The following is a 27052-nucleotide window of genomic DNA, read 5'->3' as shown; positions in this document are numbered from 1 at the left end:
TCGGTAATGTAATGAAGTACTGCTTCACTACTGTATCTACACTGTATGTGTATCTACTTGAATATATATATATTTTTTTTCATCTGCTTCTTTTACTTCACTACATATTTTGAATGAGTTTAATACTTTTACTCTGATACAATTTTATGTGCTACTTTGTAACTCGTTACAATTGTACATTACAATTACATTATCACTAAAGCCAGAGCGATAGAGGCTCTGCGCTATCAGAGATCAAGCTAATCTAAACAAAAAAAACCTTTTACTTTGAGAACCTCAACCTGCTTTCTGTAAAAAAAATAGAGAACACAGTACTGTATTTTTACTTACAGTACCGGAGTACAACAAATTACAATAAACTACTTGAAGTACTAAAATTGCAAGAATAATGTTCTTTATTGTTTGTTTTATTGTGTATAGCAGTGAAACTGTGATTCTTTGTTGTACAAGGTTGTAGCAAATAAAAAGGGTGTGGGGGGGACACAAAATGTATTTTATGAAAAAATATTAAGAACTAACAGTGTGGTAGGAAAAATAAACTGTTAATGGGGACAAAAGTTGTGAGTCTCTGATAAATCACACTGTTAATTTAAACATTATTTGTAACTTAATATGTAATCTGTATTGTATGTAAACTTCACCAGAAGCATGATGGGAAATAATTTCAGAAAGAATCTAGTTGCCATCTTGCAGCTAGTGATCTCCAGTCTTTGCAAAATCTTAGTATGTGAGTAAAAAGTCTGTGTCTTGTCTTAAGATGTAAGAGGGTGTCAGACTTTAGTCTGTTTAAAGTATTTTCTGAGTCTTTTCAAAGTCGTGTAGTGCATGGTCAGCATTAGTTAAATCCAGGTGGCATCTTTTTTTTTGGTCAGGCAGTGTACATGACTGTTAATAGTAAACCTTATACTGAGAGTGATCAGTATGGGGCGCTGTGCCACCTCCCCTCCTCATTAAGCTAATGAAGGTTTGAGCTGCAGCTGCCGGTAGTTTATTTAGCTGGGCCTAACAGAGGGTATAAATCCCTCCCACAGTGCAGCGCACTAATCCAGTATAATGGCTTTCTGTGTGGGAAGTGTGTTGGTACTGAGTGTGCTCTCTCTGATCCGGGTTCGAGGAGGTAACCCGGTCTAATGGTTTCGGTTCTAAAGGTAGTGTTTGTTTTATATTAATCTGAACCTGTTTCTCTTTGTTTCCTCAGAAGTGTCTGTGGACTGTGGCAGAAGCTCTGTCTCGGTGAGATGGACTGACTCCCAGTCTCTGACTGACCCCTGGTTCCTCCGGCTGGGGAGCTGCCTTCCCTCCAGTATATCAGTCAGACCTGGGGGGGCAGAGGCCATATTTTATGCAAGGTTTGATGACTGCAGTTTCAGGAGACTGGTGAGAGTCTCTGAATTTAGTACACATGCACTGTGAAAAACAAAAATTAAAAATGTGTTTAAGTCAGCTGAACGATAAATATTAAATTGCACTGTAAACTATAGCAAACTAATTGCCTCAACTAACATTATTAGGTTTCTTGTTAAAAGTTTGACCTTACTAAATAATCTGTTGGCAAAATTTACAAACTGTAGGTGAACCCTAGTTGAGGCCAAGCCAACTACTCTGCACATGCTCAGTTTGACTCTTTAGTTAAACTCGTTCTACTGAGCAATTAGGCAGGGGTTTTTGCCCATTTGCTATTCGCATATTGGGTGTGTCCTCCCATTTTCACTCACCACCAGTGTGTACGTAGTCATGCTCCATAGGCTGCTGCCTATTTGTGTGTTTATATAGTCTCTCTTATCCTAAGGGAGAGAAAAATGATTGGCAATAAGGTTGTCTTGACACAAATGTATTCTGCAATAATTAAATTGTGCAAAAGTGTAAGTACATTTTTATCATTTTGTAGAATATACCTACAAGTCTTGGGTTTTGTTCTCTGTTATAGGTGACTGAAGATGAGATTGTGTTTGAGAATGAACTGTCAACAGAGCCTTCAACCAAAAACCCTTCCGGCTTCTTCTCTCCTATTGTCTGTGTTTATGAAAGGTGAGGAATACATTAAAGTGTTTCCCCAGACGGGGATTAAGCCTTGATTTGTTTTTTTTGTAGTTGTCAATCTTAATGTATTACTTCTTTCAGGCCTGCAGACTGGAGGCCGCCTATGTATGATCCAATGCTCTTCCTTACCAATGGAAAGGGGGACCTGGTCTTCCATATGAACTTCATGAAAGGTGTTGACTATAAATGTTACTGTATCAGTAATTCTGGTGTAGTTCAGTGTTGTCTTGGTTATGTTAGTTGATTTTATTAGTTATTGACACATAAAGGATATTTTAAACAATCATACACTAAGGTAATCAATTTTCATACTATTGTATACTTTAAAAACAGTCCTGAAGGATTTTAGACAGAACATGAAGGATCTTGCTCACATTATTGCCTGACCGATGTCAGCTCAGTTCTCCATTATCTGACTAACCATGTTCATTAAAGGTTATTTATTTGTTTGCAGAGGACTTTAGTGGTGTGGCCACATCAACTACGTTCCCCCTGGGCTCACTAATCTCAATCGCTGCTGCTGTTGAGCAACAGGCTCATCAGCCCCTGGTTCTGCTGCTGGAAGAGTGTGTGGCCTCCACGACCCCAGAGCTGGAACAAAGCAACAAAATTTACCCCATAATTGCAAACAAGGGGTATGTGCTCATTATGGCTTCTTGACCAGCATATTAGGAACAGCTGTGGAGACTGACGTGTCCTCTGATTCTCAGATGTCTGATAGAAAGCAAGAAGAGTAATTCCAGGTTCTTGCCCAGACGAAACCCATCTGAAATCAGAATGTATCTCCAAGCCTTCAAATTTGCTCTTGGAGAAGATGTAAGTATGCAGTGAAAAGTGCGAATCAGCTAAAAACTGTAGCTAAAGCTTCATTTTATCTGCTCAGGTCTACATTCACTGTAAACTAGTAGCTTGGGACCCCAAAGGTCTGGACAATGGCAGGAAAGCTTGTCATTATGACAAAAACAATGGAAGGTGAGTGAAATAAAGTTGTGCATGTAAGTGAAATTTCCACACAGCAGGTAATGATGGGAGTTCTTTTCTGTAGATGGGAGCTCCTCGACAATGTTTTGGAGAGTGGTCTTTGCGCTTGCTGTGACACACAGTGCCGAACAAGAAATAAAAGAGAATTAAACAGAGGTCGGTGCTTTGAAAAAGGCATTCTTGCATGCTAATTGTCATTAGTTTCTTTCAATTGTGTTCTACTCACTACTTTTTGAGCATGTAGTATAGATAAGTGTCACACATTCACAATACATACTCAGAACCCATCAGTGTTTTGTATGGTTATGCTGAACACTATTCATGGGAATTCTGCCTATATCAAATGAACTCTTTTCACTCCATTAACAAAATTCAGCATGTGCTCATAATTAAAGGGAAAGTAGGTTTTTCCCACTAGTACTTGAATGCAGGATTAGCTCTTAGACTTATGCTCAGGTTAGTTATAGATGAAGCAATGTCATTATTGTACATGAAGAACCCTGCTGTTCTCAGAATGAAACCCTGAAGACAATATTGTCAAATTTATGTAAAATTACATGGTGGTTCACTGCATCCAGTAGCAGCAGGAGGAACATATATTCACTATGTAATATATCTACAATTCATTGTTGATTGTCTCTAAACTGCTTGTTGATTCTTTGATATGAAGACCAATGCTTGTTAAATATCCAGGTATAGCTCACCCTGTTGTACTTGGGCCACTTACCATCACGGATTAATCACTGGATAACAGCTGATGCATGTGACCAGGTATGGTTTGTGCTTATTTAGCCTTTATTTACTTAACAGTTGTCATTATTTAAATTCTAATGTGGTGTTTACTTTCTTTTAAGGATTGGTGCTGTCCTAGGAGACTCTGGGGTGGGGGCCTGTCGTTAATCCTAGTGTAACTGAAGGATGTTTCCACATCTCTGTAACTTAAGTTACTGTAGAGCAGGCGGTCCAGTGCGGGATTTGTCCTACAATATTTTTTTTTTTAAACTCTAGTGATTCCAGAGACTGTTGGAATTGTTGCCTCTGTAAGCTCATTTATGTGATTATTATTATTATTTTTTTTTTGTAATGATTGCTTTAAATCATTTTAATACAGCTTGAAATGTTGCTGTAAAATATGACTAAGTTGTCTGTTATGCCAAGTTTTTTTTTCTATTCATTTTTTTCTATTCAATTTTTTTCTTTCTATTATTTTCCTCTTTTTCCCAGTGCTCCTCTTCATTCCCCTCCACCATTTAGATGAAGCCAATGTTGTCCTAAACTATTCTCTAATAGCTAGCCTAATTGTATAATACAGATTTTCTAGTTTGAGGAATGTTTGTATTCAATAAATCAAACATCTAATTCAACTGATCTGTGGGTGTACTGGTTGTGGCATTCAAACTGAGTCTCTAAACATTTAGGTTGGTTGTGGAGTAAGTCACCAGTTTAGCACTGATTAGGCTGGGGGGGTGGGGGGGGGGTGTTGTATGAAGTGTTGATGTGTGTGTTGTGCTGGTATGAGTGGATCAGATATAGCAGTGCTGCAGGAGTTTTTAAATACTTAAGTTTTGCTGCTGGACTGAATAGTCCACCAACCTAAGCTATCCACCCTGCACCTATGTAGTAGTGTCTAATAAAGTGGACAGTAACATAATATAGTTATTATTGAATAAAATAATCAAATTGGATTGAATTGCAGTGGAACGGATCGAGTCCATGACTCACTGAATCAATCTTTGAAGAATCATTAATTCAAATAATTTGGTCAGTGATTGCCACTTGTAGTTACTAATTGAGCCCTGGGGTTCAAGGGGTTAATTGTCTATCAAGGGCAATCAAATCTGCAAACTGAATTACTGTTGCTGGCCACTTGGTGTCAACTTCCAATGATTACAATATTTAGCATTTGAAACTGGAAAGTTTTCTAAATGATGCTATTGAATCAAATCACATGCCTTGCCTGATAGCAGAGAACATTTGAATATTTTTTTAACTACCTTTAATTTAATAATGCCTAATTGATTAATGTTAAAATTCTAACATTAAATAAACATTTATTTAAAGGTTTTGAATGGTTGGGGCTCGGAATCTACACACATTGTATTTAAGGTGAAAGCTGCTTCCCACAAATAAAAGAAGCTTGCCAAAGCACTGCTGTTTCTGAAATGCTGGAGCATGTATGAGTGCAACGGGAGGGACCAATTTTATTGCACTGTTCCGATCTCAGAAGATTTCATTTTATAGGATCAATTAATAAATGGTACACATTACTAAATGGTACACATTACTAAATAGGATCTGCTGTATAGCTAAACATTAGATATTTGGCTAGTTAGCTAATTGTTAGGTAACATAGCTAACTGTTACGGATAGTTAGCATCTTATAGCTAGCAAGCTAACTATGTTGCTGGTTTTGCCACTTTGTACTTTCAGCCCTAAAAATCACTTAACATTTTAATTTTATTTAATAAACCAAGTGGTATTTGTTTTTCTAACTGTAGAGGTAACAGAAAATAGCATTATTTTAAAAAAAATAAGTGCGTACATGTAATTTTGCTGTAGGATAATTAACCCAACAGTTACATTAATGTTATCACAATTATTTAATAACATTAGAGTATATGTAATTTAAATATACATTTTACATAATTCTCAAACACTTACACGCAAGGAGTCAGAAAACCTCTTAAATAGGGCTTTAAATTTACTATAAAAATGTTTGGATTTATTTTCATGTATTCTTACTAGCTAGCTAGCTAGTTAACAGCCGCCGCATTTAAGGTGGAACGGAAAACTCGCTAAACATCAGTGAGATAAGTTAAATGTATGACTCTCCTGCAGGCTCTAGTAAAACTGAGTGAGAAAAAAATAGAACTGGTTGCTAACTTTAGCTTAACTAAACCTACTGGTCAAGCTGCCACATTTAAGGTGGAATTAAAGGTGAAAGGGAAAACTCAGGGGAAAATGCTAATGCTAACTTGTTCGCTAAACGTGAGTGGGGTATACATTTGCTCAAAATATGACACATATTGTTTAACGAGCTTACTCTAGTAGGCTATAGTATCACTGAATAAGAGAAACATAAATCTCCTTCACCTCCTTGTCTAACAGCCAGCTTAATATTACTGCCACAGTTACTTAGCGTCTTATAGCTAGCCAGCTAACTAATGTTACTGTTTTTTACCGCTAGTCATTAGATATTTGGGTAGTTAGCAAGCTAATTGTTAGTTAGCTAATTGTTAGTTAGCTAACGTTAACCATAACTGTTCATTAGCATCTTATAGCTAGCCAGCTAACTAATGTTACTGGTTTTAGCTGGTTAGTTAGCTAACTTTGGTTATTAGTTACTGCCTCAGTAGTTGTTTTTATTCCGTGTTTTTTTCAGTCAGCCTCTGCCTGTAAAACACCCCTGAGCTGAATTCTGTGAGGAGAAATGGACTGGTTTCACTGTAATAACTGTTTCTTGAGAAAAGGGAAGAAGTTTGCTGTGACAAGTTGTGGCCATATACTCTGTGAGAGCTGCATCCATCCAAGTAAGTGAAGAAAACTTGGCTTGGCTTAGCTTGGCTAACTAATATTAAATGTACCATAAAAATGCTCTATGTATTTGACTATTTGTACTCATTTGTAAAGACAAACGTTGATAATGTTTTGTTTTATTTTCTTAAATTAAAACCAGTACATAACATATGAAGAAACTAAATATTTAAACAAACACTCGAAAATTAGTAACGTTGCACAGGATCCATGTGTAAATTTACTTAAAAAGCTTTCACCTCCATGTACTAAACTCTCATTATGTCAGCTATGCCAAAATAATTTACATTTCTATTTTGGGACATCTTTTACATTCATTTAATTGTTCTCAATCCTGATCCTGATGGCAAACCAATCTGACTGAACTAATTAGCTAATTACCAAGCCCTTTAGAGTTACAGTGGGTGTGATAAAGCAGGGAATCCACTAAAATGTGCAGGTCATGATGCCTTCAGTACCATGACTGAGAAACACTGAGTTTGTGTAGAACTTTTGTTTTAATGAAGGGAAGAAAGGGCACATATATAATATACAGCTGTGACTTTACACATTTCTAATGGGTTCCACAGGTCGCTGCACTGTGTGCCAAGCTACCTGCAACTACCTGCCCATATCAGACAAGGTAGGTTAAACAGTCATAATTAATTTACTATAAATTAAAAAAAATAAATGGCTGGAAATTGTTGATGATGCATTTTTAGTAAATTTGATCCTAAGAACTTAAAGACAAGCTGAACATCTATTTATTTGGAGTGAATATGTTTAGTTTCTCCATTAAAACTATTGAGAGAAGTCAATATTTTGATAACATAAGTAAAATTAACATATTTCTTCAAGGTCAAACTCATAGTCATTATTGAAATATGTTTTTCTTCATGTTTATTTAATGGTCAAGCTGATAAATGTGTAACAAATTATGTTGTTGTATGCATTACAATATAATATTTCATATGTAGTATAATAGTTTTAGATGGCTGAATGCATTTGCTATTTTTTTTTTTTTAATTTCTTTTCACTCTGCATTCTCTGTGTTGTGCATGCTGAAGATGAAACCTCAGGAAAAGATGTTCTTTATGGACCCAGTGAACCTCATTCAGACCCGTCTGGAACACATTGCACAGGTCCTAATCTAAAAAATGTTTAAATGTCTGCTATAAAATTAATTAAGATATACAAAAGCGTCTGCACTACAATTTCTCAACATAAAATCTGGCTCTTTTTTGGGCTTTTGTGTAAAATTGTTATCAGATCACCCAATCCAGGTGTTTAACACACTGACTGATAGTACTGTATCTGTAATCGAATAAGTCACTGCTTTAAATGGATTTTAAAGATTTTATAAAGTATATATAATATAAATATAATGCTTAAATAAATATCTGTGACATTAGAAAGGTATATCAATAATATCCAGATCTTTTAGAGCACCTGTTCCACTAAGAAAAGGATTCTCTGGGATCATTGTGCAGTGCGGCTTTTGTGAATGTTTATGTAAATCGTGTATGTTCCATGATGTATTATAGTTTTTGCTTCTTTAGTAAATTAACAGACCTTCAGGAGGCATTGGCTATCACTTTCATTTCAACTTTACGATATTTTCATTTCAGATTGCATTGTTTCAGAAGAAGCAGAAAGAAAGGGTCATAGCCTTCCACAAACAAAAATGTGCTGAGCTGGAAAGAAGGTTGAAAGAAATCAGAGAGCAATGCTACAGGTGCAGTAACTTACTTTTTCCTATAGAGGTAAAAGTAAAGATTGTAGTCTGACTGTAATGAGTTTAATTTAGTACATGATAAGGCAGATCAATAGATGCCAAATAAAGCGGGCATTGAATCAATGATTGATTGCTGAATGAATGATTACAAATGGATAACTACAGTAAAAAACTAGCTTGTTCACATTTAGAAAGTGGGCTGGGAAATGTGATTAAAAAACTATATGCTTAAGAAAAATTGTAATGTATGATTTGGTATGATGAAACTTTAAAGTATAATGATAAAGGATTAATATTTGTTTGTAACATTATAACACACAATGCCATATATTTTAATATTAAATATATATCTGTGTATCTTAGTCATAGATATTTATTATTAATATGCTGATCATTTAATTACAACAGATCTGTGGTATAATTTGCACAACACTGTACTCTGTTGTATTTCCTTCCTCTAAAACTATTTTCATACAAACAACCCATAAAAAAGACCTATCTATATTTTATATCTTGTATCTTGTAAAATAAATCAGTATTTCCAATGCTATGCCCAGACGTCATTTGGAAACATCAGCAAAGCTAGGCAGATTATGTCTGATCTCCTGATTGGTTCCTGTTTGTGCTACAGAGAAGTTATTTGGTTCCATTTTATTGCTTCTTACTTGTAATATATGCTAATCTGACTGTTTAGGCAGGTGTCAGAACTCAAGAAGGAAAACACTGAACTGAAGAAGCCTCTTTCTCAGTGGAGGGTAAAACAGTTCTGTTTGTACAGTGTGTTTGTGTTTTTCTGTGTATATTTTATGTCTCAAATTGTGCTTTTTTTTTTTTTTTTTTACAATGCATTTTCAAAACTGTGACCTACAATCCTAAAACTAGATATGAAAATGTGAAAAGTATTTTGTAATTGTTTCTCAGCCTTATGATAGTCAAAGACACTTTTCTCAGGATCTTTGCCTGAGGCATAGCACACTTCCATAAACTTGTAGCTGTGTTCCAAAGCCTAGGCTGCTCGGTTACCCACAATTATTTGCTCATATACATTTAGTCTCTGGAGCAGATTTAGCAGATTTTAAATGTTTTAAAATGATTAAGGATGCACAATGATATCAGAATTTTATTGGTATTGGCCGATAATCAGAATCATGGGCATCGGCCAATTTGGCCAATATTACAAACCAATACTTAATGATGTATTTATTGTATGCTGAACAGGACCAATCGATGCTGGCCATGATAATCATATTGGCTGAAACTGGCCAATCTACTTTAAAATACATTTTATTTTATTACGTTTATTATTTTATAAGTTCTGAAGTTACACTGGGATGTCTAGTCTCTCTGTAAGCTATAAATGCATATATTGAACCAACACAGGCATCAGCAGATATATATGTGTAATATCAGTATCTGCCCAGAATTCCCACATTGGTGCATCTCTTAAATTTATTTATAAATTATTTATGTGAAGAAATGAAAAAGCAACAGTGTCACCATGTGATCTTTAAGCATGGGGTCATAATGAGACTTCATTATACTATTCCATATGTGTAACAATAGGCTACTAAGAAGGAGTATTCATAGGATAGTCCTACCAGGGGCCTGCCCTACCTTGACTCCAGCCTAGGCATTGAATCACAGCTTGTGTGGAGAAGACTAAACTTTGAAGAATAAAATGGTAGGGCTTTCTAAAATAGACAAGTCACGCCTGCTTGCCATCCTCCTGATTAAAATACATGACTTCAGTTTATATACATGATTTTACTTTAAAATAAAAGCTGAAAAAATTAATTGTACACTAATTTGCAGTCAGGTTGTCTTTGTCTTTGCCGTTGCAAGCACAATACAGTGGCTTGCAAAGTATTTGTAATTTGCCACGTAATTTGGGGATTTTAAGTGATAGACTAAAACAAAGTAGAACATAATTGTGGAACAAAAAAAATATTGGTTTTAAAAGTTTAATTAAATAAAATCTAAAAACATTTGACGTGGGTATGTCTCTACTAGCTTTGCACATCTAGAGACTGAAATATTTGCCCATTCTTCTTGGCAAAATAGTTCAAGCTCAGCTCAACAGCAATTTTTGAATAGTGTACATGAATAGTCTTTGATCTAAACCATTCCACTTTAGCTCTGGCTGTATGTTTAGGGTCACTGTCTTGCTGGAAGGTGAATCTCCTTCCCCGTCCCAAGTCTTTTGTAGCCTCCAACAGGTTTTCTTCCAGGATTGCTGTATTTACTGTATTTGCTCCACCCATCTTCCCATCAACTCTGACCATCTTCCTTCCCCCTGCTGAAGAAAAGCATCTCTACAGCATGATGCTGCCACCACCATGTTTCATGCTGATCCATGTAGGGATGGTGTGTTCAGGATGATAAGCAGTGTTACTTTTCAGCCACACGTACACGTTCTATAAAGGCTAGATTTGTGGAGTACATGATTTATAGTTTTCCTGACGACAGATTCTCCCACCTGAGCTGAGTGACCATGGGCCTCTTGGCTGCTCTCCTTGCTCGCTCTGTTACAAAAGATTTATTACACACAGCTGGACTATTAACTAATTAAGTAACTTCTGAAGGCAGTTGATTGCACTGGATTTTATTTAGGGGTTTCAGAGGGGTTGTCACTTTTTAGATTTTTGTTTGATTTAAATTTTCAAAACCATGTATTATTTTCTATCCACTTCACAATTATGTGCTACTACTGTGTTGTGACAAAATGTGAAAAAGAATTAATGTTTTGCAAGCCACTTTACCATTTGTGAGAACTACACAACACAGTATGACCAACGCCTGTGTAGGTTCTGTTTTTCTAGTTTTTGGAATGATATGGGGATCTGTTTCCATTTCTAATCAGTTCTATGCAGGGGTTCAATTCTAGAAGCACTGTAAACTTGTTTATGCAGGCAAATTGTTATGGTTATTTCCGGAAATGTGTTTCCCCTAATGTCCTTTTGTGTTACGAAATGTTAGGAGTGAAAATCTGCTACCACCCTACAGCCATTAAAATGCATTACTATTACTATTAGTATTCCAGTAGGTAGTGATGCTACAATTTTTTTTTCCAAATTGAAACTCCACCACTTAGATAAGGTGATAAAACAATGAAATAAAAAAAAATCTACAGCATTTTTTTAAACATTTACAAAGGACCATTCAAAGTGAAGCATTACCATGTAATGTTGTTGAATCTGTCACTTTAATAGTCTGTCCCTTTTACCTGTCTTTTCCCATAGACATCACCTGGGGACGTTCAAGCTAATAGGTAAACAACATTAGTTTTTGTTCATTTTAATGAAGATATACATTAAAAAGTGGTTTTGCTTATATAAACTAAATGCCCATGCTCATTTATAATAATATGCCATTTCTGTTCATAGTTTATATGCTTAATATTGGTTCATGTTGCCTAATTAAGGAATCATGTTGTCAGTCCTTTTGCCTGTTCTAGAGGTGGTCTCAGAATGACGCTACCAGTGGGTGTTACAGCCCCAGGTAATCATGTGCGGTTTGAATAAATGAATAAAATAATAAATAGAAGGAAACATATCATTTTTTAACATAGCATCTAAACTCTCTCATTTCTTTCTTACAGTCACTCCTCGATCCAGAACTGTGAGGTAGACAGTCCAGTTAGCCAATCCATATGTTTCTTAAATTATCCAAACATATCATTTAGTATACCGATCAGCTGTAACTTTAATACTGCTTCCTTGTTTCTGCACTCATTGTCCATTTGATAAGCTCCACTGAGTATATAGAAGCTCTAATTATTTTATTATTTTATTGATTATTGTATTAATGTGTGTTGTGCCAGTACAAGTGGATCAAACAGCAGTGCTGCTGAAGTTTTTAAACACTTCGCACACAGGACATTGTTGGCTGGATATTTCTTGTTGATGCAGAAAAACAGATACATGACTACAGTCTGTAATTATAGAACTACAGTGTGCTCCTATGTGCTTAGTGAAGCTGAAGAAATGGACATTAAGTGTAGAAATGAGGACGGTGTGTTAATATTAGGACTGATCAGTGTATGTATTGGTAAAACAGGACAGGACAGATCATTTATTTGTTATTGTTCACTCAGCAGCAACCCAAGTTCTGGTGATACAATGGAGAGGTTTCGAAACTCTAGACCTGTCAGGGCGGTTTGTATCTTAAATAATCTTTCCCAGAATATTCACACATCTAAACCACACTTTAATTCATTATCTCTCGTTTAATAAATATTTCTTTAAATACCTGTAGGTTTTTTAAAATTCATATCTATGCACATGCTTATTTCTATATGTGACAGACTCCACCAGAAACAGCCACCCCTGTCTCCACACTGAGTTCCCTGCACGAGCATGGATTCAGTGAGTATTGATTACATGTTGAAAGGTAGCACCAGACATTGTTTGCAAATAACCACACATTTGTATGTTTACTGTAGAATTTAAAGGACATCATATAAACATGTGGCACTACACACAACAGTTTTTTGTTCACATTAATAATCTAGTGGGGATAAGCAGGGTTAAACCATAGACTGTATATAAAGATGGACGCCGTGTCGCCGTTCCCATTCATTCAATGAAAATGAAGCCAAAATCTTCCGCCATTTTGGCGATTCAGAGACCAGAGTCTGCGCAGTAGAGACCAGAGGAGGGAGAAAGGCTGTGGAGAGACGCCTACTCATTTAAATAACCCCGCCCCTGAGGGCTGCCTCGCGGTCACAGACTGCAGAGCGGGGCGGAGCGGAGCTGACGGTCTGTAATTGGTCCCGCCCATAAGCAGCCCTTTTACCATAACCACACCTTTTTTGAATAGAGCCGAATAAAGTTTTAAAAACCGAATTCTGTGGGGATATAAAAATTTGACAATATAAGCAGAGGTTACACTAGCTGTTACATTTAAATAATGGAGGTAGAATTACAGTATATTAGAAAAAAACGTGATTGAAAGTTGTCTGTTTTTCCATTGAAACCTATGGGGATGGGTGGATTTACACAGCTTTCTGTAGCCGAACAGCAGGGGGCGCCCGACCTGTGGTGGCTTCACTTTTAAGAGACGATGCTCTGTCCAGCTATATACAGTCTATGGGTTAAACAAAGACAATCATTCAAGATAGACTGAGGGAAAATGTTAAAACTTATCATACATTGGGTTCTGTTATTTGGAACAAACTGTGTTGGACGCCAACCATCCAGGACTGCCATTAGCCATTGGTCGATATTTTTGTCTCTTTTATGCTCTGCGTGTAATAGCATTTATCAGGTTATTTGCACAGTGACACGTCTTTATAATTCGGGCTCTTTATACCACCACAATGGATTTGAAATCAATTAAATGAGATGCAGATGTTCAGGTTAAATTCAAGAGTTTTTTCTACAAAGCCTCCTCATTTCAGGGGCTCAAAAGTAATTTGAAAAAATGTCAAAAGCTATTTTACGGACTGCATGGGCTATTCTCTCGTTAATCCATCACTAGTTAAGCATGTAAAAGGTCTGGGGATGATTTCAAATGTAGCGTTTGAATTTGAAAGCTATTGATGTAAACCCACAATATAGTGCAGTATGTCAGTCTACCATAAAGAGAAGAAGACTTTATAAGATGAAATACAAAGGGTTTTCCACAAGGTCTAAATCATTAATAGATAGGCCACATTTAACGTTATCAAAAACATCTTAAGAAGCCAGTCCAGTTCTGAAACAGCATCCTTTAGACAGTTGAGACAAAGATCAGCCCTGTATCAAAATGTTGGGAAGAAGAAAGTATGGAGAAGGCTTGGTGTACCTCAACACAAAGCACACAATATCCTCTGTAAAATATGGTGATGGCATAGGCTTGCATGGCTTCCAATAAAGTACTTAACATTGCAGATGGACAATGACCCAAAACATACTGCAAAAGCAACCCAGGAGTTCTTTAAAGCAAAAAAGTAGCGTATTCTGCAGTGGCCAAATCAGTCACCAGCCATTTCACTTGCTTAAGACAAAACTAAAAGGTGGAAAGATCCACAAACCAGCAACTGAAGAAAAAGCTGCAGAAATGCATGCAGTAAAGGCATTCCCAAATGCTTTATAGGATTTCTTTTTTTTCAAATCCAGTGTGGCGGCATGCAGAGCCCAAATCATGAATATTGTGTCACTGTCAAAATATATTCAGGCCTAACTGTATATATCAATGATGGCCAAAATGTCTAACAGTTTAATTAAATTGTAATACTGATGTTAACTAATGTAAACATAAACAGTGTAATGAGCAACTTTTCGTATCATTAGGGACACCCAGCTCAGCCAGCACACCCTTGAGGTAAGTTTGATATTGCTGAACTAAATATGTCCACTTTAAAATTAAGGTTTAGTAAAAATCTTACTAAAGTCCTCTTTTTCCATTTTTTATTGCTTTAGATCAGACCACATAACCCCAAACATTTTCCAGTTTCAGCTTTTGTCTAGGCCAACACTTCAGTCACCTCAGCCATGGAATGTGTAAATAGGTATCTTACAAAGATGTTAAAAAATAAAACTGATTACCATCAGTTCTTTCTGTAGACAACAGCACGGCAGTTTTGCCTTTTGAATTTAACATTAAAATGTTGTTAATGGTTACACAGCAATTTAAACAAAATTACGAAAACATGTTCACTTTTATTTTTATACTATGTGCAATGTTGGTTAATATGTGTCAGCAGCTGTAGCAGAAAAAGCTCTGAAAAACTGTTTCAATGTTTGTTTTCATTAAACATTGCAGTGAAATATCTTTTTTGATATATTTTTGACCAACAAAAATTCTGCATTCTGAGCTTTGCCTCAGTGAATGTTACAGTAATATTGTTTTTGCCTGGTCATGTGTTTTGCCAAAAGAAATTTTTATTTATTTATGTATTGTTTATTTTTCTGCGATTTTTGTCAAATTTTCCCATTGGTGAACTAAGGGTAACCAAGAAGTGAACCAACCAGTATTGATACATTAGTTGCATCCCTAAAATCATTTATCTATACAGTTCATAATTACACAAATTACAGTAACGATGTGTGAAATCTGATCTAAGCCTCCACATTTCCATAGCACACCCACAAACGGATACTTATCCAATCTAGAACCACATACAAAAGGGACTAAAAGAGGCTCTTCCGCAGACGTGAAATGACTGACTGGAAATCTTTCTTGCAGGTTCTCGTGAAGCGATTAACTGTTGTTCACTCCTCCCTAAACAGCTTCTGTCCAACAGAACTTTTTTTTGTTTATGTCCATGGTGATCTTAGCGGTACATATGACAACGTACAACACATTTTAACAAACCAAATAATTTTATTTCATGAAGCATTCAATCCAGTGGTTTCCATTAGAGCCTGCTGTTAATATAATCTAAATATGGCAGACAGAAAGTGTCTACCTTATATCTTAAATTGGTTCAGTGTATTATTTTTTCACCTATAAGCACTACGTTACAAAAATAAGACAGAACAGACATTTTCTCCTGAAAACCTGTTCTTGGAAAAAAAGATATACATTCTAAGGCACAATCTATTATGGCTTAAAACACAAAAATGCTTAATTTTAAACTTTGAAGTGAAGCATAAAGCATCTTGAATAAATACTTTATGGCCTGAGCTTTCCAAAACTTTCATCATTTACCATTTAACTGTGATATTTGTACTAAAATAATTTTGGGAAACCCAGTCCAACCCAGTTAAAATATACCACAAGATTTTTAGAATCCACTTGAACTGTTTAAAAAAACAGTTAAAATTTATACCCAGCCCCACAATGGGTGCACAAATGTAAAAAAGTTAAAACCATGGAAAATGTACATGTTGCTCTTCTAACTGTCCCGAATGGAAATACTGGCCTCCCCCTAATTTCATGGGAACTTATGTATCTTCTATCCTATGTATGTTTTCTTTTTGCTGTTTACTTTGGTAAAGATCTTCAGGCTGCCTCTGAATTAGTGTCTTTTCCAGTGTTTGACATCAGCATAGTATCTGCCACTCATTCATAGTCAATAAATACAACTGAAATGTGTCAAATGAAAGTAACTGTTTTAAAAAGTGAAAACACATTCTGGTACTTTGAGTAGTTGAACAGTGTAAACCCCCTAAATAAACATTCAAGTGCAAGCTGAGTGAGGTATCTGGATATTGGTTTAGTTCAATGACTGCTTATAAGCATGCCAGCAAGTGTTTAATTCAATGAACAATTAGTCACATGCTAATCCCCAGAAATCATTATTATTACTGGCTTTATTTTCTTTAGAAGTAAAATAAATGGAACCACGGCATCCATGTTTATATGCAGTCATTGGTTTAGTCAGATTTTCTTTGTGAAGGAATGGATCACCACAGTGTTAAATAAGCCCTCAAGCAGTTTTACACAGGCCTTACACAGTGTTCTCTACAAATCAACAATTTACCAACAACTACCGTACCTATAGAAGGAGTAACGATTTGCATATATTTCTAAGAAGTTAGAATGGAAACTAATTATAGTTTGGCTCTGAGTAAGAGGGGAGATCCACCAAAAAGGATGAACAACCACTGTACTGAGTGCTAAACATAAGATACAGAGATGAAAGGAAGGGTTACTCTGAGATAGTTAAAAGGGGAAGAAGGGATAATGGGAAAGTGGGAGAATCAGAGAGAATTTAGTAATCTAAATAATAAACCTTTTTCCTCCTCGCTAGACAGTACAGTAAATACAAAGCTAAAAAAAAAACGTAACCATTCAGTTTTAGTCATCAGTGCTACTGTGCTCCAGATCTTGAGTTTCAGTGTCCTTAGCCGCAAACCAGTCTCGCACCTGCTGATAGCTCATCTTTGACTTTCTGCAGAGGGCATCCAGGTCCTTCTCCTGTAATGCACCTGTCTGCTGATAATACGCCTCCAAAGGATGCTTGTCTGAAGAGTCTGACCCTGACTTTGGTACTTTTGAGGCACTGCTTACGCCGTTGGACTTGCGTTTGCGGCTGCCCTCCCTCTTGGGTATTCCACTGGCACCGCTGGATTCTGCTCCACCGCTCGAGTTTTGTTGGGCGCCGATCTCAGAAAGTATGTGGTCACGGACATTTCCGCTCACCCACCGTAACTGCCCGTTCTTCACAGCATACCGAGTGTCTCCAAACCACTGAGTAATGTCAGCTCGTGGCAAAGTTGTTAGTTCCCCCAGCTGCGTCAGGTCGTCACCTTTCGGCCACGGGGATCGCAAGAAGTATTCCTTCAGTATATCCAGTTGCTCCTTGGTTTTTCTCACACGTCCTCCAACAGCTTTTGAAGCATGTGGAGACTTCTTTAAAGACTTTGAAACTGTGCTTTGAGATGATTTAGGCTTGCGGGAAGAGGAAGTGGACACTGACTGTGCCTCTGACAGTGCCTCAGTTTCAGGTGCCTCACTTTCATGTTCACTTTCCACTTCTTCGTCATCGTTGGGAATGTCGTCGTCATCGTCTTCTTTTGCTACTTCCGTCTCACTGTGTTCTGCGTCCCCTTCTCCAAATGCCTCAAGTGTGTTTGATAAGAAAGCCTGGAAAAATTGAGAACTGCGTGAGAGATTTTTCTGTGCTTTCTTACTGCGAGCTCCTCCTTTCACAGTAACACTACTTTTCTGTTTTTCAGTCACCAGAGACAGAGGCTGCAGCTGCGGAGGTTCCAGCTCTTCGTGAGAAACAGGAGCTATTAATCCTGGAATTGCTCGTCCAGTTCGTAGCTGGTAGCGGCTGTCGCTGAACCATTTACGTATTTCGTTGCGAGTCAGATTTGTTTCCTGTTGCAGACGTTGCAGTTCTGCCTCAGATGGCCAGTTTTCTAGCAGGAAGCTTTTGCGCAAAGCTGCAATCTGGGCTTTGGATTTTTTGTATCGTCCATGCTTTTGAGGAGATCTGAGGGTTGACTCAAGGGCACTAGAACTAGACGAGGCAGCTGATGGTGTAGCAGCAGCAGGCATGTCCACAGGACAACTATTTACAGAGTTCTTCTGAGGAGAAAGAGGTGAAGTGAGATATGTAGCTAATTCTGGGGGATTCTTTTTTAGTTTTTTGCGTGGCGAACTAGGCACAGAATCCACTCCATCATAATTCTCCTCAATTTCTTTCAGGTCGTCACAACCAGACTTCCTTCTCTTCTTCTTTTCTTCATGTCCCAGTTCACTGGGAGTTGCCAGCTTACAGCGCGTCTCCTCGATGTCTTCAGAAGCCCAACTGATGCCGTATTTTATGCGCTGCACCATGAACCACACTTTGACTTTATCCAGCGGAAGTCCACAAACCTGAGCCAGCGCGCCCACTTCTTGGGATGTTGGGTAAGGGAAGACATTGAAGGCCTGTACCAGCTCAGGTATAGTGTCCAGCTCTTTCGTCTGATCCGACTGCGTCCACACAAGCTTTAGTCCCTCTGATACCAAAGGAAGACATACCACCGAGTTACTATTGGTACTGAAGCTCACCGAACTGCCTCCTTTCGTGCTGCCATTGGTCATTTTAAGCTTGTGATTCAAAGGGCTCATGTTTGCCTTTCCGTTGGTGTTAAGATGGCTGGGCGACTTAAGATGGTGTGGACTGCTGACCTTCTTGGCTTGACCTTTCTTTGCCAGTGACCCTCCAGAGGAGGTAACCCTAATGTCATGGTCACTGTGCAGTTCCATTAGGGACACTCAGGGAAGATGATTTCTAAAAGAAGAAAGAACAAAAAGGGTTTAATGTGTTTGGCAAAGAATTTAGCTTAACACAAAAACAAGCCTAGTGGCTTCCATGTTACATGTAATGGTGTAACTGGTGTAAACAAAACAATGTTTTTAAAGCATATTATTAAAAACAAATACCCTTTATAACAATCATCTTGCAGGTCTTTTAAGATTCTAGTAGCTGATGTTTAACTAAGAGAGCAATTTCATACCAATAAACTGGCATATAATAATTGATGCAATAAATGTAAATAACCAGGAAATAAAAAAAAAAGGCACCTGGATTAAATGGACAGACTTTTTCTTAGGCTTTAGATATTAGTGAAGTAAAATCCATGTTAAAGATTAATAATTAATTAATGTCTTAAATTTTATAAAGTGATAAATATTGATATTGTATTACTGTCCAGCCCTATTTTAAGATTAAAACTACAGCACCATTGGTAACACTTAGATAACACTCTGCTGGAAACATCCTAAAAAAAACCTATGCAGTTCTGGGTCCTTGGACAGATTAATCAAAGATTAACTTAATTATGGAGAGGGAATCAAACATGGTGGAGGCAGTGTTACAGCATGGGCATGTACTGCTGCCAAAGGAACTGGGTCACTGCTGTTTATAGATGATGCCACTGCTGTTAGAAGTTGCCGGATCAATTCTGTATAAATCTACATTTCTGCTCAGATTCAGTCAAAATTCTATGAACTGATGGAGTAGCCCTTTACTGAACTTATGAACGATGACCAAAAACAAACAGTAAAAGAAATGGACTGCGCTTAAATGCCAAAGGTAGTCAATTAACCTCAAACATTATTTATATTATTTATATTTATAACATGTAACACAAATGATTTAAATCAGAGTAATACAAATAATCTGCATTTCATAATTCTTTTGAGCCTTTGAAAATGGATGCACTGTGTAAAAAAACAGGTAAATCTGGAACGATTATTCCTTTACATTTTATTAAACTCCTTAAATTTGTCCTTAATTATCCACACACTGAGAAGATCTACAGAAGTGAAATTACAATAACTGTCACTGTACAAATACCCATGTCAGTGGTTTTGGTAGTTAAATTAAGAAACGCTAATAACACCTACAAAACATTTCTCCAGTTTAAGTTCTTGTAATATATAGTCACTTCTATTTAATTTCCCTGGAAATATTTTTTTCATATTATTAAATTTAAAACGTAAAATCATTTAGGAATTAAAATCTTGGCATAGAACTAAAAATATTATTTTAACTGAAACTAAACACAAATCAAAATCACATAGCACATGAATACCAGAGCACATGTAAAATCATTAGTTTATTTTTTTTAATTCAGCGTATAGTACCAGTCCAAAGTAGAGAACTACTCAACTAAATTAAAGAAAAAAAATAGAAATAAAAAGTCAGTCAATCTGAAACATGTCAAGAACTTTAAAAGTATCCTCAAGTGCAGTCAAAAGGACTATCAAAAATGTTATGATGAAACTGGCTTTCATCAGGACCACCCTAGGAAGAGCAAAAGAGCTTCTTTGACAGGAACTTCTACCACAGAACACTTGCCTCACTGCAGTCTTCCCAAACACGTACTTCCCCACGTACTTTCTGCCAACAGCTAGGAGATTTAAATAGGCTTTTTAAATAGACCTGACACACATTTTAAATTTAGGATATGCAAAATAACCAGCAAATCTAAGCATTAGGCGTAATGCTCAGTTCTGCTTTATTACCACTGGTGGCTAGTGCAGAAAACAAAACTTTCCCGTTCAAATGTTCCGACATTGTGTTTATTTAGTATTTCCCTCTACTTTGAAATAGCACAACTAACAGCATTTTGAAAAAATGAAGATAAAGAACATTCTTCATAAATGTGAGCATTTTAGAACACTCCATATTTACTTATTTACAAATAGATCTATTTTTAAATGGTCTTTTAAGCCAACTTTTTTATGACATTTAAGTGCAGGTACAGCTAGCTGATGTGGCCAGAATTTACATAACAATATTGTTTACTTTTAGTTGATGCAATATTCTGATGCTAATATAAACAATATAAAATGCAGAGAAAAAAAACGTACAGTAACGCTCACAACAAATGTCTGTACAAAAATCAGTTAATGAAACGCGCCTTGTAATGAACTTCAGTAGCAAGAAATAATGTATATTGAAGTATCAGAAATAGGTTCTGAACTCATGTCACCATTATTTTCTATTGCAATATATATTTGTATTGAATTATTGTCTAGTCCTAGCAAGTATATTTTAAAACTTTCTAAGATGTTCCCCTGGTTGAACATGTGTAGTTATTTAAGAGAGAGCAAAGTACGCTTCCTAAGAATATGGTGCTATTAAACTTTAGTTGTCAGTAATTTTTAGAGACACTAATTTACACTACTATTAACACTAGTGAGCATGCAGGAATCATAATATATAACAAAATACACAAACATCTAGCTGCTACATGACCCACACCTCATAACCAGTAGTTGTTACAATGCCAATATGTTACAAGGGAGAACAAGAGTGGGGAATGGGAGTGAGGTAACAACACTAGGCTAAAAGCTAACTCTACCTTAGCAGCATTCCAGGTAAGACCATTCAGCTAGCTGAAAGAATATCAGCACTTTCCAGTAAGGCTACCATGGGCAGAAGTAATCCTAAAAGAAATACTATAGATGTTCTTGTTACGGTGATAAAACTGATCTGTGTGAACGGCTCTGCCACTTCACTGTAAACCAGCCAGTCAAAGCAGAGCTTGTTAAATTATTCATGAAGCTAACAGCTCATTTTATTGTAGGAACAAAAGGCAGGATTGTAAATGGGCTTGTAAAACAGCATCTGTGCCTTTTTGTTGTGCTCCTAAACTGTGAAATTTTAATTTATGAACTAAAACAAAATTATTTAATTTAAAAGGTTATAGTTGTTATTTAATGTTTAAACAAATCTGAAAACATCAGATGTATCTTGCAGCTTTTAGTTTACTTTATCTAAAATTCATTATTTTGTTTATCCAATTAGATTTACTGCCAATACACAGATAAAAAATAAATTTACAGTATGATAACTGCAATAAAATATCACAGGTTTTTGGTTGTGCAGTATTTCACAGTTATTCCTTCTCCTCTTGTTATGGTTTTGTGCCCATGGTGACCATATGCGTCACAGAACCTTTTAAAGATGTGTAAAGTTTTTTAAAGCAGTTCTTAAGTGACGCATACCAAACATCCTGGGAGCATCATTACAGGTGTGAATCTGTGTTCATTCATCTCATTTACAGAACGTAGGAGAGATGGGTTAGTGCTGGAGATAAAACTAGCTAATTTTAAAAGTGTACTATTTGCTTTTACAGCTTTGTTTCAACCATTTTAACAATCAACATACATTTATTAACTGTTTTACATTCCATATGAATGGTTCTGACATTATTTTGAGAAAAAATTATTAAATATAACATATGAAATTGTTGTTGTGTCTTATGTTAAAGTTACAGTGCGTATGTTTTTGGTAAGAATATGTAACTACACAACGCATGTTAAAAAGTACTTTTGGAACATGCATTGTAACATGCATCTCTTTTCAGAGTGGATGGATCTGCATTTCGTTGGTTTAATAATGCATTCTGGTGCCTCAACGTTTGCAGTAGCTCTTGTATCAGCAAAATTAGCAGTACTATCGTTGTTCAGGAAACCAAAAATAGCTGTTATTGATAGAAAAAAGTCCAGGAACCTAACAGTATTGCTGCTTTAAATAAGATTTTAAATTTAAAATATTTACAGTCCCAGTATTTACAGTACAATATTTACACTCTGTAATAATAATATAAGTTCAAAACATAGATGAACTTAATTGATTTAATGCTGAAATGTGTATCAATATTCAAAAATGGGTCTAAGCTCTTACGACTTAAAAAAAAAAAAGGTCATTATCATTGTTATTAATATTATTGTTGCCGTTATCAATTGTTATCATTTAAATTATTATGTTGTTTCTTTTTCTGAGTGTTTTGTACACATCCACTCTCACAGTGAAGGATGGAGGAGGGGCTGTAATGGTTGCTTGGCTGGATTGGGTGATCTTTACCAAGTGCAGGGCAGTCCCAACCAGAGAGGCCATCTTAGTGTACTTGAGAAGAAGCATGCCATTCCACCAGGATCACAGGCAGATGGACAGCTCATTCTTTTACTAGATACAACCTAAAATAAACCCAAGACGTTTACTATAACTACCTGCCAAAGTAGTTTTAAACTAATTCTACACAAACTAATGAAACTAATGTTTTTAGGGAATCACCTAAAAACATTACTCTGTCAGCAGACACTGATTACCCTGAGGATTTAGGGGTCTCTAAATTTAAAGATTTCCGGATTTAAAGGGAGTTTTCCAGCATTTCCATCTGAATACAGGGCAACACATTGATTCAGCTGAATCAGCAGCAGCCAAACAGCACAATAACTTCCATCTACTTTCACTTCAAACTAAATGTAATTTTATTCTGTTTTGCAGCAGTCTAAGGCCTCGTCAGCCCACACATTATATCTGACTTATCTTCTAACAAAAGGCGAAGTTTGATCCTCCTAAAGCAGCTCAGGGCTAAAGTCTTTAAAGCTGACGCCAGTGGAGCTTCATGGCTGCTAGCCTACACAAAGCTAGCTACGATGCCTGCGCGCACTACAGGCTGCGAGTCGACTCCACAAAGATTCGATGACTCGAATGACTCGATTCCTGGCTCTGAAGAATCGAAAACCGACTCAAAAGATGTTTTAGCCTAAAATGACCCCGCGATAGATTAATCACTATTAACTACAATTACAGATCTCTGTTCTGCAGTGGTTACACATATTGACTAATTTCAAAGATTTGATGTAAAATTGACAATTAATATCATATTTTCTTTCAGATCTTTAAATCTACTCTGACTAGTAATATAACCAGAATCACAAACTTTAATATAATGACTAATCACATGTTACCATTGAATTACATTAAATTATTTGATTAGTAAAACCGTTTCACAGATACCTATATAATAATTACTTTTACTAGCTGAAATTGTAGTTTCAGATATGCTTAACCATTAATATTTTTTATAACCAGTTAAAAATTATATAAAAATAATACTATATAGAGAGAACTAAAACTGCACACATCCTAAATGCATATTTCTACGAGTGTAAACCACAAAATTAATTAGCATTTGTTCTAGCTAATAAGCCAATTACAGAATGTTGACCTATACTTTGTTTTCCTACTAGTAATAAAGTAAATGGTATATATCTGTTATCGGGATTTGTAATTACAGATAAGAGAGACTAAATTCTCTGTGAATCAATTGTAACGTATGACTAGTATAATATTAATAATTAGATCAACGTTGGAAAAATCAAAGTTGATTCAAAGTTCGTTTATTTGGACTCGGACTCGGGTCCGACTCCTCTGTTTGTGGTGTCGCGTCTTGGCTTGGTCTAGCGTACAAGTTAGTTAGTTAACTACCTAACTAACTAACTAACTAGTTCACTAGTAAGTAACGTACACTTGCTATCTACTTAGTTACCGTATTATTATTATTGAAGGGTTTCGATTTAAACGGGCCGTTGTCCAACAACAATGTCCATAACAACAACAACAATACTACTACCACTACTGCCCCCTTCTCTCCCTCGCTGTTCACTTGCTTGCCCTTCTGTGGGGTATTAACAGCTCTAGCTAAGTGTTCAGACTCGGCTCTCCCAACTCAAATCCAGGCGTAATAATCCACCCCAGGATTTCCTTCCAACTGCCTCAGCGGCTCCGCAGCAGCCAAGCGTTTCACTCAACTGGAACGAAATCCTGAAGCGGATTTTTACCGCCTGGACCTGGATCAGTCAGAATGAGTTCCACGCTTCACTACGCTACAAAACCAAACTTTCTTCGACTCGACAGCGAAACAAGGCACTAACTTTTAAACACGTTCTCCGTTTTTGTTCATTTTAGCCTCCTAAACTTCGAGCTTAAGGAAAACGGCTCCAGCCCGACTGTACTACGCTCCCTTTAAGCCAGACCAGCACATTTCCAGCGACTCCTCCAAAATACAGCCGAACTACTCTCTCCCAAACTCCACTCTCCACTCCGTCTACTACAGTTTACAGGCAAGTTTACACATAACCAGCCGCTAATTCCAGTCTACCCACCACTTTTAAAGCTCCCACAGCCGCCGACTCCTCTTCACACAAGTCTCCCTCTGCTCCGCTCAGGCTTTTGTTCTAGAAAAGCCCGAAGTGTTTTCCTCTGTCCGGCCAGACCGAGGCTAGGCGGAGGATCAGGAGGACAGGAAGCAGCAGCAGCTCAATCCTCCAATCCTCCCTCCAGCCCTCCGTCCTGCAGGAGGAGCAGGAGGAGGGGGCAGTGGGGTTATTATTTGGGGGGGATTCCTGATAAACCTACTTAAGGGAAGAGAAGATAGACTAACTAATCACCAAAGTAATTAAATTATTAATTACATCCTTTTGAAATAAAGCAAAAACTTAAATTTTTTATAACATTTTTGTTGCTTCATTTTAGATCCACTAATGTCTGTGAAAAATATTTCTCTACTCAGTGATAAAACTCTTGCATCCAGATTGCAAATGAAAAAACAGAAGGACCAGTGAGTTTTTAGGCTTTCTTGGTCACATGACATCGCATTCAGTAGCTCCTCCATTTCCACTCGCTGTTGTGTTTACGTGGATCTCTGTGGAAACACACCCCAAAGTGTGATTACGGTACGTGGCAGTGGACAAATAGCTATTTTATTAGATGTGCATCCGGACGGGACTAAAATTACCGGAGGACCACAGAGTTCAGTGAAAAACTGTAAAAAAACAAAACAAAACAAAAAAACCATACATGGTCATTACGGATGGGAATAAAATAGCAGAGGACCCCCCATAAAAGAGAAAATTACCCCAGGACCCCCTGAGAAAGTAATTCCATCCGGATAGGGCTTTAGGCTACGTTCATTCATTCATTACCAGGCTGAATCTCTGTGCAGGAATTTTGGTCCACTCTTCTTTACAGCATTGTTTTAATTCAGCCACATTGGAGGATTTTCCAGCATGAACCGCCTGTTTAAAATCATGCCATAGCATCTCAGTCAGACTTTGACTAGGCCACTCCAAAACCTTCATTTATTTTTTTTTAAGCTATTCAGAGGTGGACTTGTTTATGTGCTTTGGATCATTGTCCTGCTGCAGAACTGGTTCCATCTATTACAGCAAGTTGTCCAGACCCTGAAGCAGCAAAGCAGCCCCAGACCACCATGCTTTATGTTCAGTATGATGTTCTTTTTTTTAATTATGTGTTAGTTTTATGCCAGATGTAATGGGGAAAAAAGTTCCACTTTTGTCACGTCAGTCCAAATAATATTAACCCAAAGTCCTGGGGATCATCAAGATGTTTTTGGCAAAGGTGAAATGGTTTAATATAGTGTGATTACTTGCCCAAAAGATGTGATAGTAAGTATTGTAATTTTGCTCTAGTACACTAATTCAGTAGATCTAAAATGAAGCAACCAAAATGTGAGAAAAATGTAAACGTTTCACTTTTTTTCAAAAGGGTTTTATTTAAACAATGCATCTACAAACTTTAAGAGTTATACATTTATTAAAAGCAATATTATTTAAGATATATGGTTTTCAGAACATAAAAGAGAACACACAGACCAGCTAAGAACCACAAATGCACATAAGGGTTCATAAGTTAAGCTAGAAAAAAATGATAATGCTCTTTTAAAAATAACTGCAACTCAAGCTAGTTTAGAATAAATTACACAAGGAAAAAAAAGCATTTCACTCTAAATACAATGTATAAATGCTTAATCAACCTGCACTGTATTGGGAAGCAATTACATACCAATAATTAATATAAAATAATATTATTATTAAAATAATAATAACTGTCCTTAAAAACAGACAAGCACCTTTGGTGCAAAAAGGTAAAAAAAAGGGAGGAAAATGAATGAATGCAAAAAAATGTTGTAGTATGACATGTTTGGTATAAGACAATACACATTCACAATGTAATTACTGAGCATAAGCACACTGTGGTGTTAATGCTAAAATGAATTGTGTAGCACTAACTAACTGGTATGCATATACATTTGTGAC

The 27052-nt window shown here is 36.6% G+C and overlaps 3 protein-coding genes across 12 annotated transcripts; 2 read left to right on the top strand and 1 right to left on the bottom strand.

Annotated features, from left to right (window-relative positions):
* Positions 1 to 1030: 1030 nt before the first annotated feature.
* LOC103043766 (zona pellucida sperm-binding protein 3) lies at positions 1031 to 4389 on the top strand. The gene is made up of 10 exons (XM_007258050.4): positions 1031 to 1117; positions 1199 to 1377; positions 1928 to 2028; positions 2122 to 2213; positions 2495 to 2675; positions 2751 to 2856; positions 2924 to 3012; positions 3086 to 3177; positions 3715 to 3792; positions 3876 to 4389. Exons 1-9 carry the CDS (start codon positions 1054 to 1056, stop codon positions 3759 to 3761), a joined length of 951 nt encoding a protein of 316 aa, XP_007258112.3. The 5' UTR covers positions 1031 to 1053; the 3' UTR covers positions 3762 to 3792; positions 3876 to 4389.
* Positions 4390 to 5142: 753 nt separating this feature from the next.
* Positions 5143 to 15022, top strand: LOC111194295 (RING finger protein 212B). 10 transcript variants are annotated; one of them, XM_049482800.1, is made up of 13 exons: positions 5143 to 5278; positions 6404 to 6551; positions 7125 to 7177; positions 7602 to 7676; positions 8163 to 8269; positions 8964 to 9024; positions 11509 to 11537; positions 11691 to 11767; positions 11868 to 11892; positions 12363 to 12423; positions 12573 to 12633; positions 14542 to 14572; positions 14671 to 15022. In XM_049482800.1, exons 2-13 carry the CDS (start codon positions 6452 to 6454, stop codon positions 14753 to 14755), a joined length of 765 nt encoding a protein of 254 aa, XP_049338757.1. In that variant the 5' UTR covers positions 5143 to 5278; positions 6404 to 6451; the 3' UTR covers positions 14756 to 15022. The 10 variants fall into 10 exon arrangements, with proteins under 10 accessions (XP_049338757.1, XP_049338760.1, XP_049338758.1 ...); XM_049482803.1 differs by having other exon boundaries at positions 5148 to 5278; positions 6492 to 6551; XM_049482801.1 differs by lacking the exon at positions 5143 to 5278 and adding an exon at positions 5706 to 5842.
* A 532-nt stretch (positions 15023 to 15554) lies between these two features.
* homeza (homeobox and leucine zipper encoding a) lies at positions 15555 to 25268 on the bottom strand. Its single transcript, XM_007258049.4, has 2 exons — positions 25100 to 25268; positions 15555 to 18923 (listed from the first exon to the last, which is right to left on the bottom strand). The coding sequence occupies exon 2, from the start codon at positions 18896 to 18898 to the stop codon at positions 16994 to 16996; it is 1905 nt and encodes a 634-aa protein (XP_007258111.3). The 5' UTR covers positions 18899 to 18923; positions 25100 to 25268; the 3' UTR covers positions 15555 to 16993.
* Positions 25269 to 27052: the final 1784 nt, after the last annotated feature.

This window comes from Astyanax mexicanus, chromosome 8 (assembly GCF_023375975.1).
Source record: "Astyanax mexicanus isolate ESR-SI-001 chromosome 8, AstMex3_surface, whole genome shotgun sequence".
NCBI lineage: Eukaryota > Metazoa > Chordata > Actinopteri > Characiformes > Acestrorhamphidae > Astyanax > Astyanax mexicanus.
Note: the sequence above shows the minus strand (reverse complement) of the source record. Positions and strands in the feature narration are given on the sequence as shown.

What these genes read in the sequence shown, in the direction of transcription:
- LOC103043766 (XM_007258050.4), top strand. Translation starts at nt 1,054, where the DNA reads ATGGCTTTCTGTGTGGGAAGTGTGTTGGTACTGAGTGTGCTCTCTCTG. An exon ending in CCCATAATTGCAAACAAGGG is followed by an intron (nt 2,676 to 2,750) that starts GTATGTGCTCAT and finishes TCTGATTCTCAG; the next exon opens with ATGTCTGATAGAAAGCAAGA. An exon ending in TATGACAAAAACAATGGAAG is followed by an intron (nt 3,013 to 3,085) that starts GTGAGTGAAATA and finishes TCTTTTCTGTAG; the next exon opens with ATGGGAGCTCCTCGACAATG.
- LOC111194295 (XM_049482800.1), top strand. Translation starts at nt 6,452, where the DNA reads ATGGACTGGTTTCACTGTAATAACTGTTTCTTGAGAAAAGGGAAGAAG. An exon ending in TGAGAGCTGCATCCATCCAA is followed by an intron (nt 6,552 to 7,124) that starts GTAAGTGAAGAA and finishes TGGGTTCCACAG; the next exon opens with GTCGCTGCACTGTGTGCCAA. An exon ending in AGTGGGTGTTACAGCCCCAG is followed by an intron (nt 11,768 to 11,867) that starts GTAATCATGTGC and finishes TCTTTCTTACAG; the next exon opens with TCACTCCTCGATCCAGAACT.
- homeza (XM_007258049.4), bottom strand. Translation starts at nt 18,898, where the DNA reads ATGGAACTGCACAGTGACCATGACATTAGGGTTACCTCCTCTGGAGGG.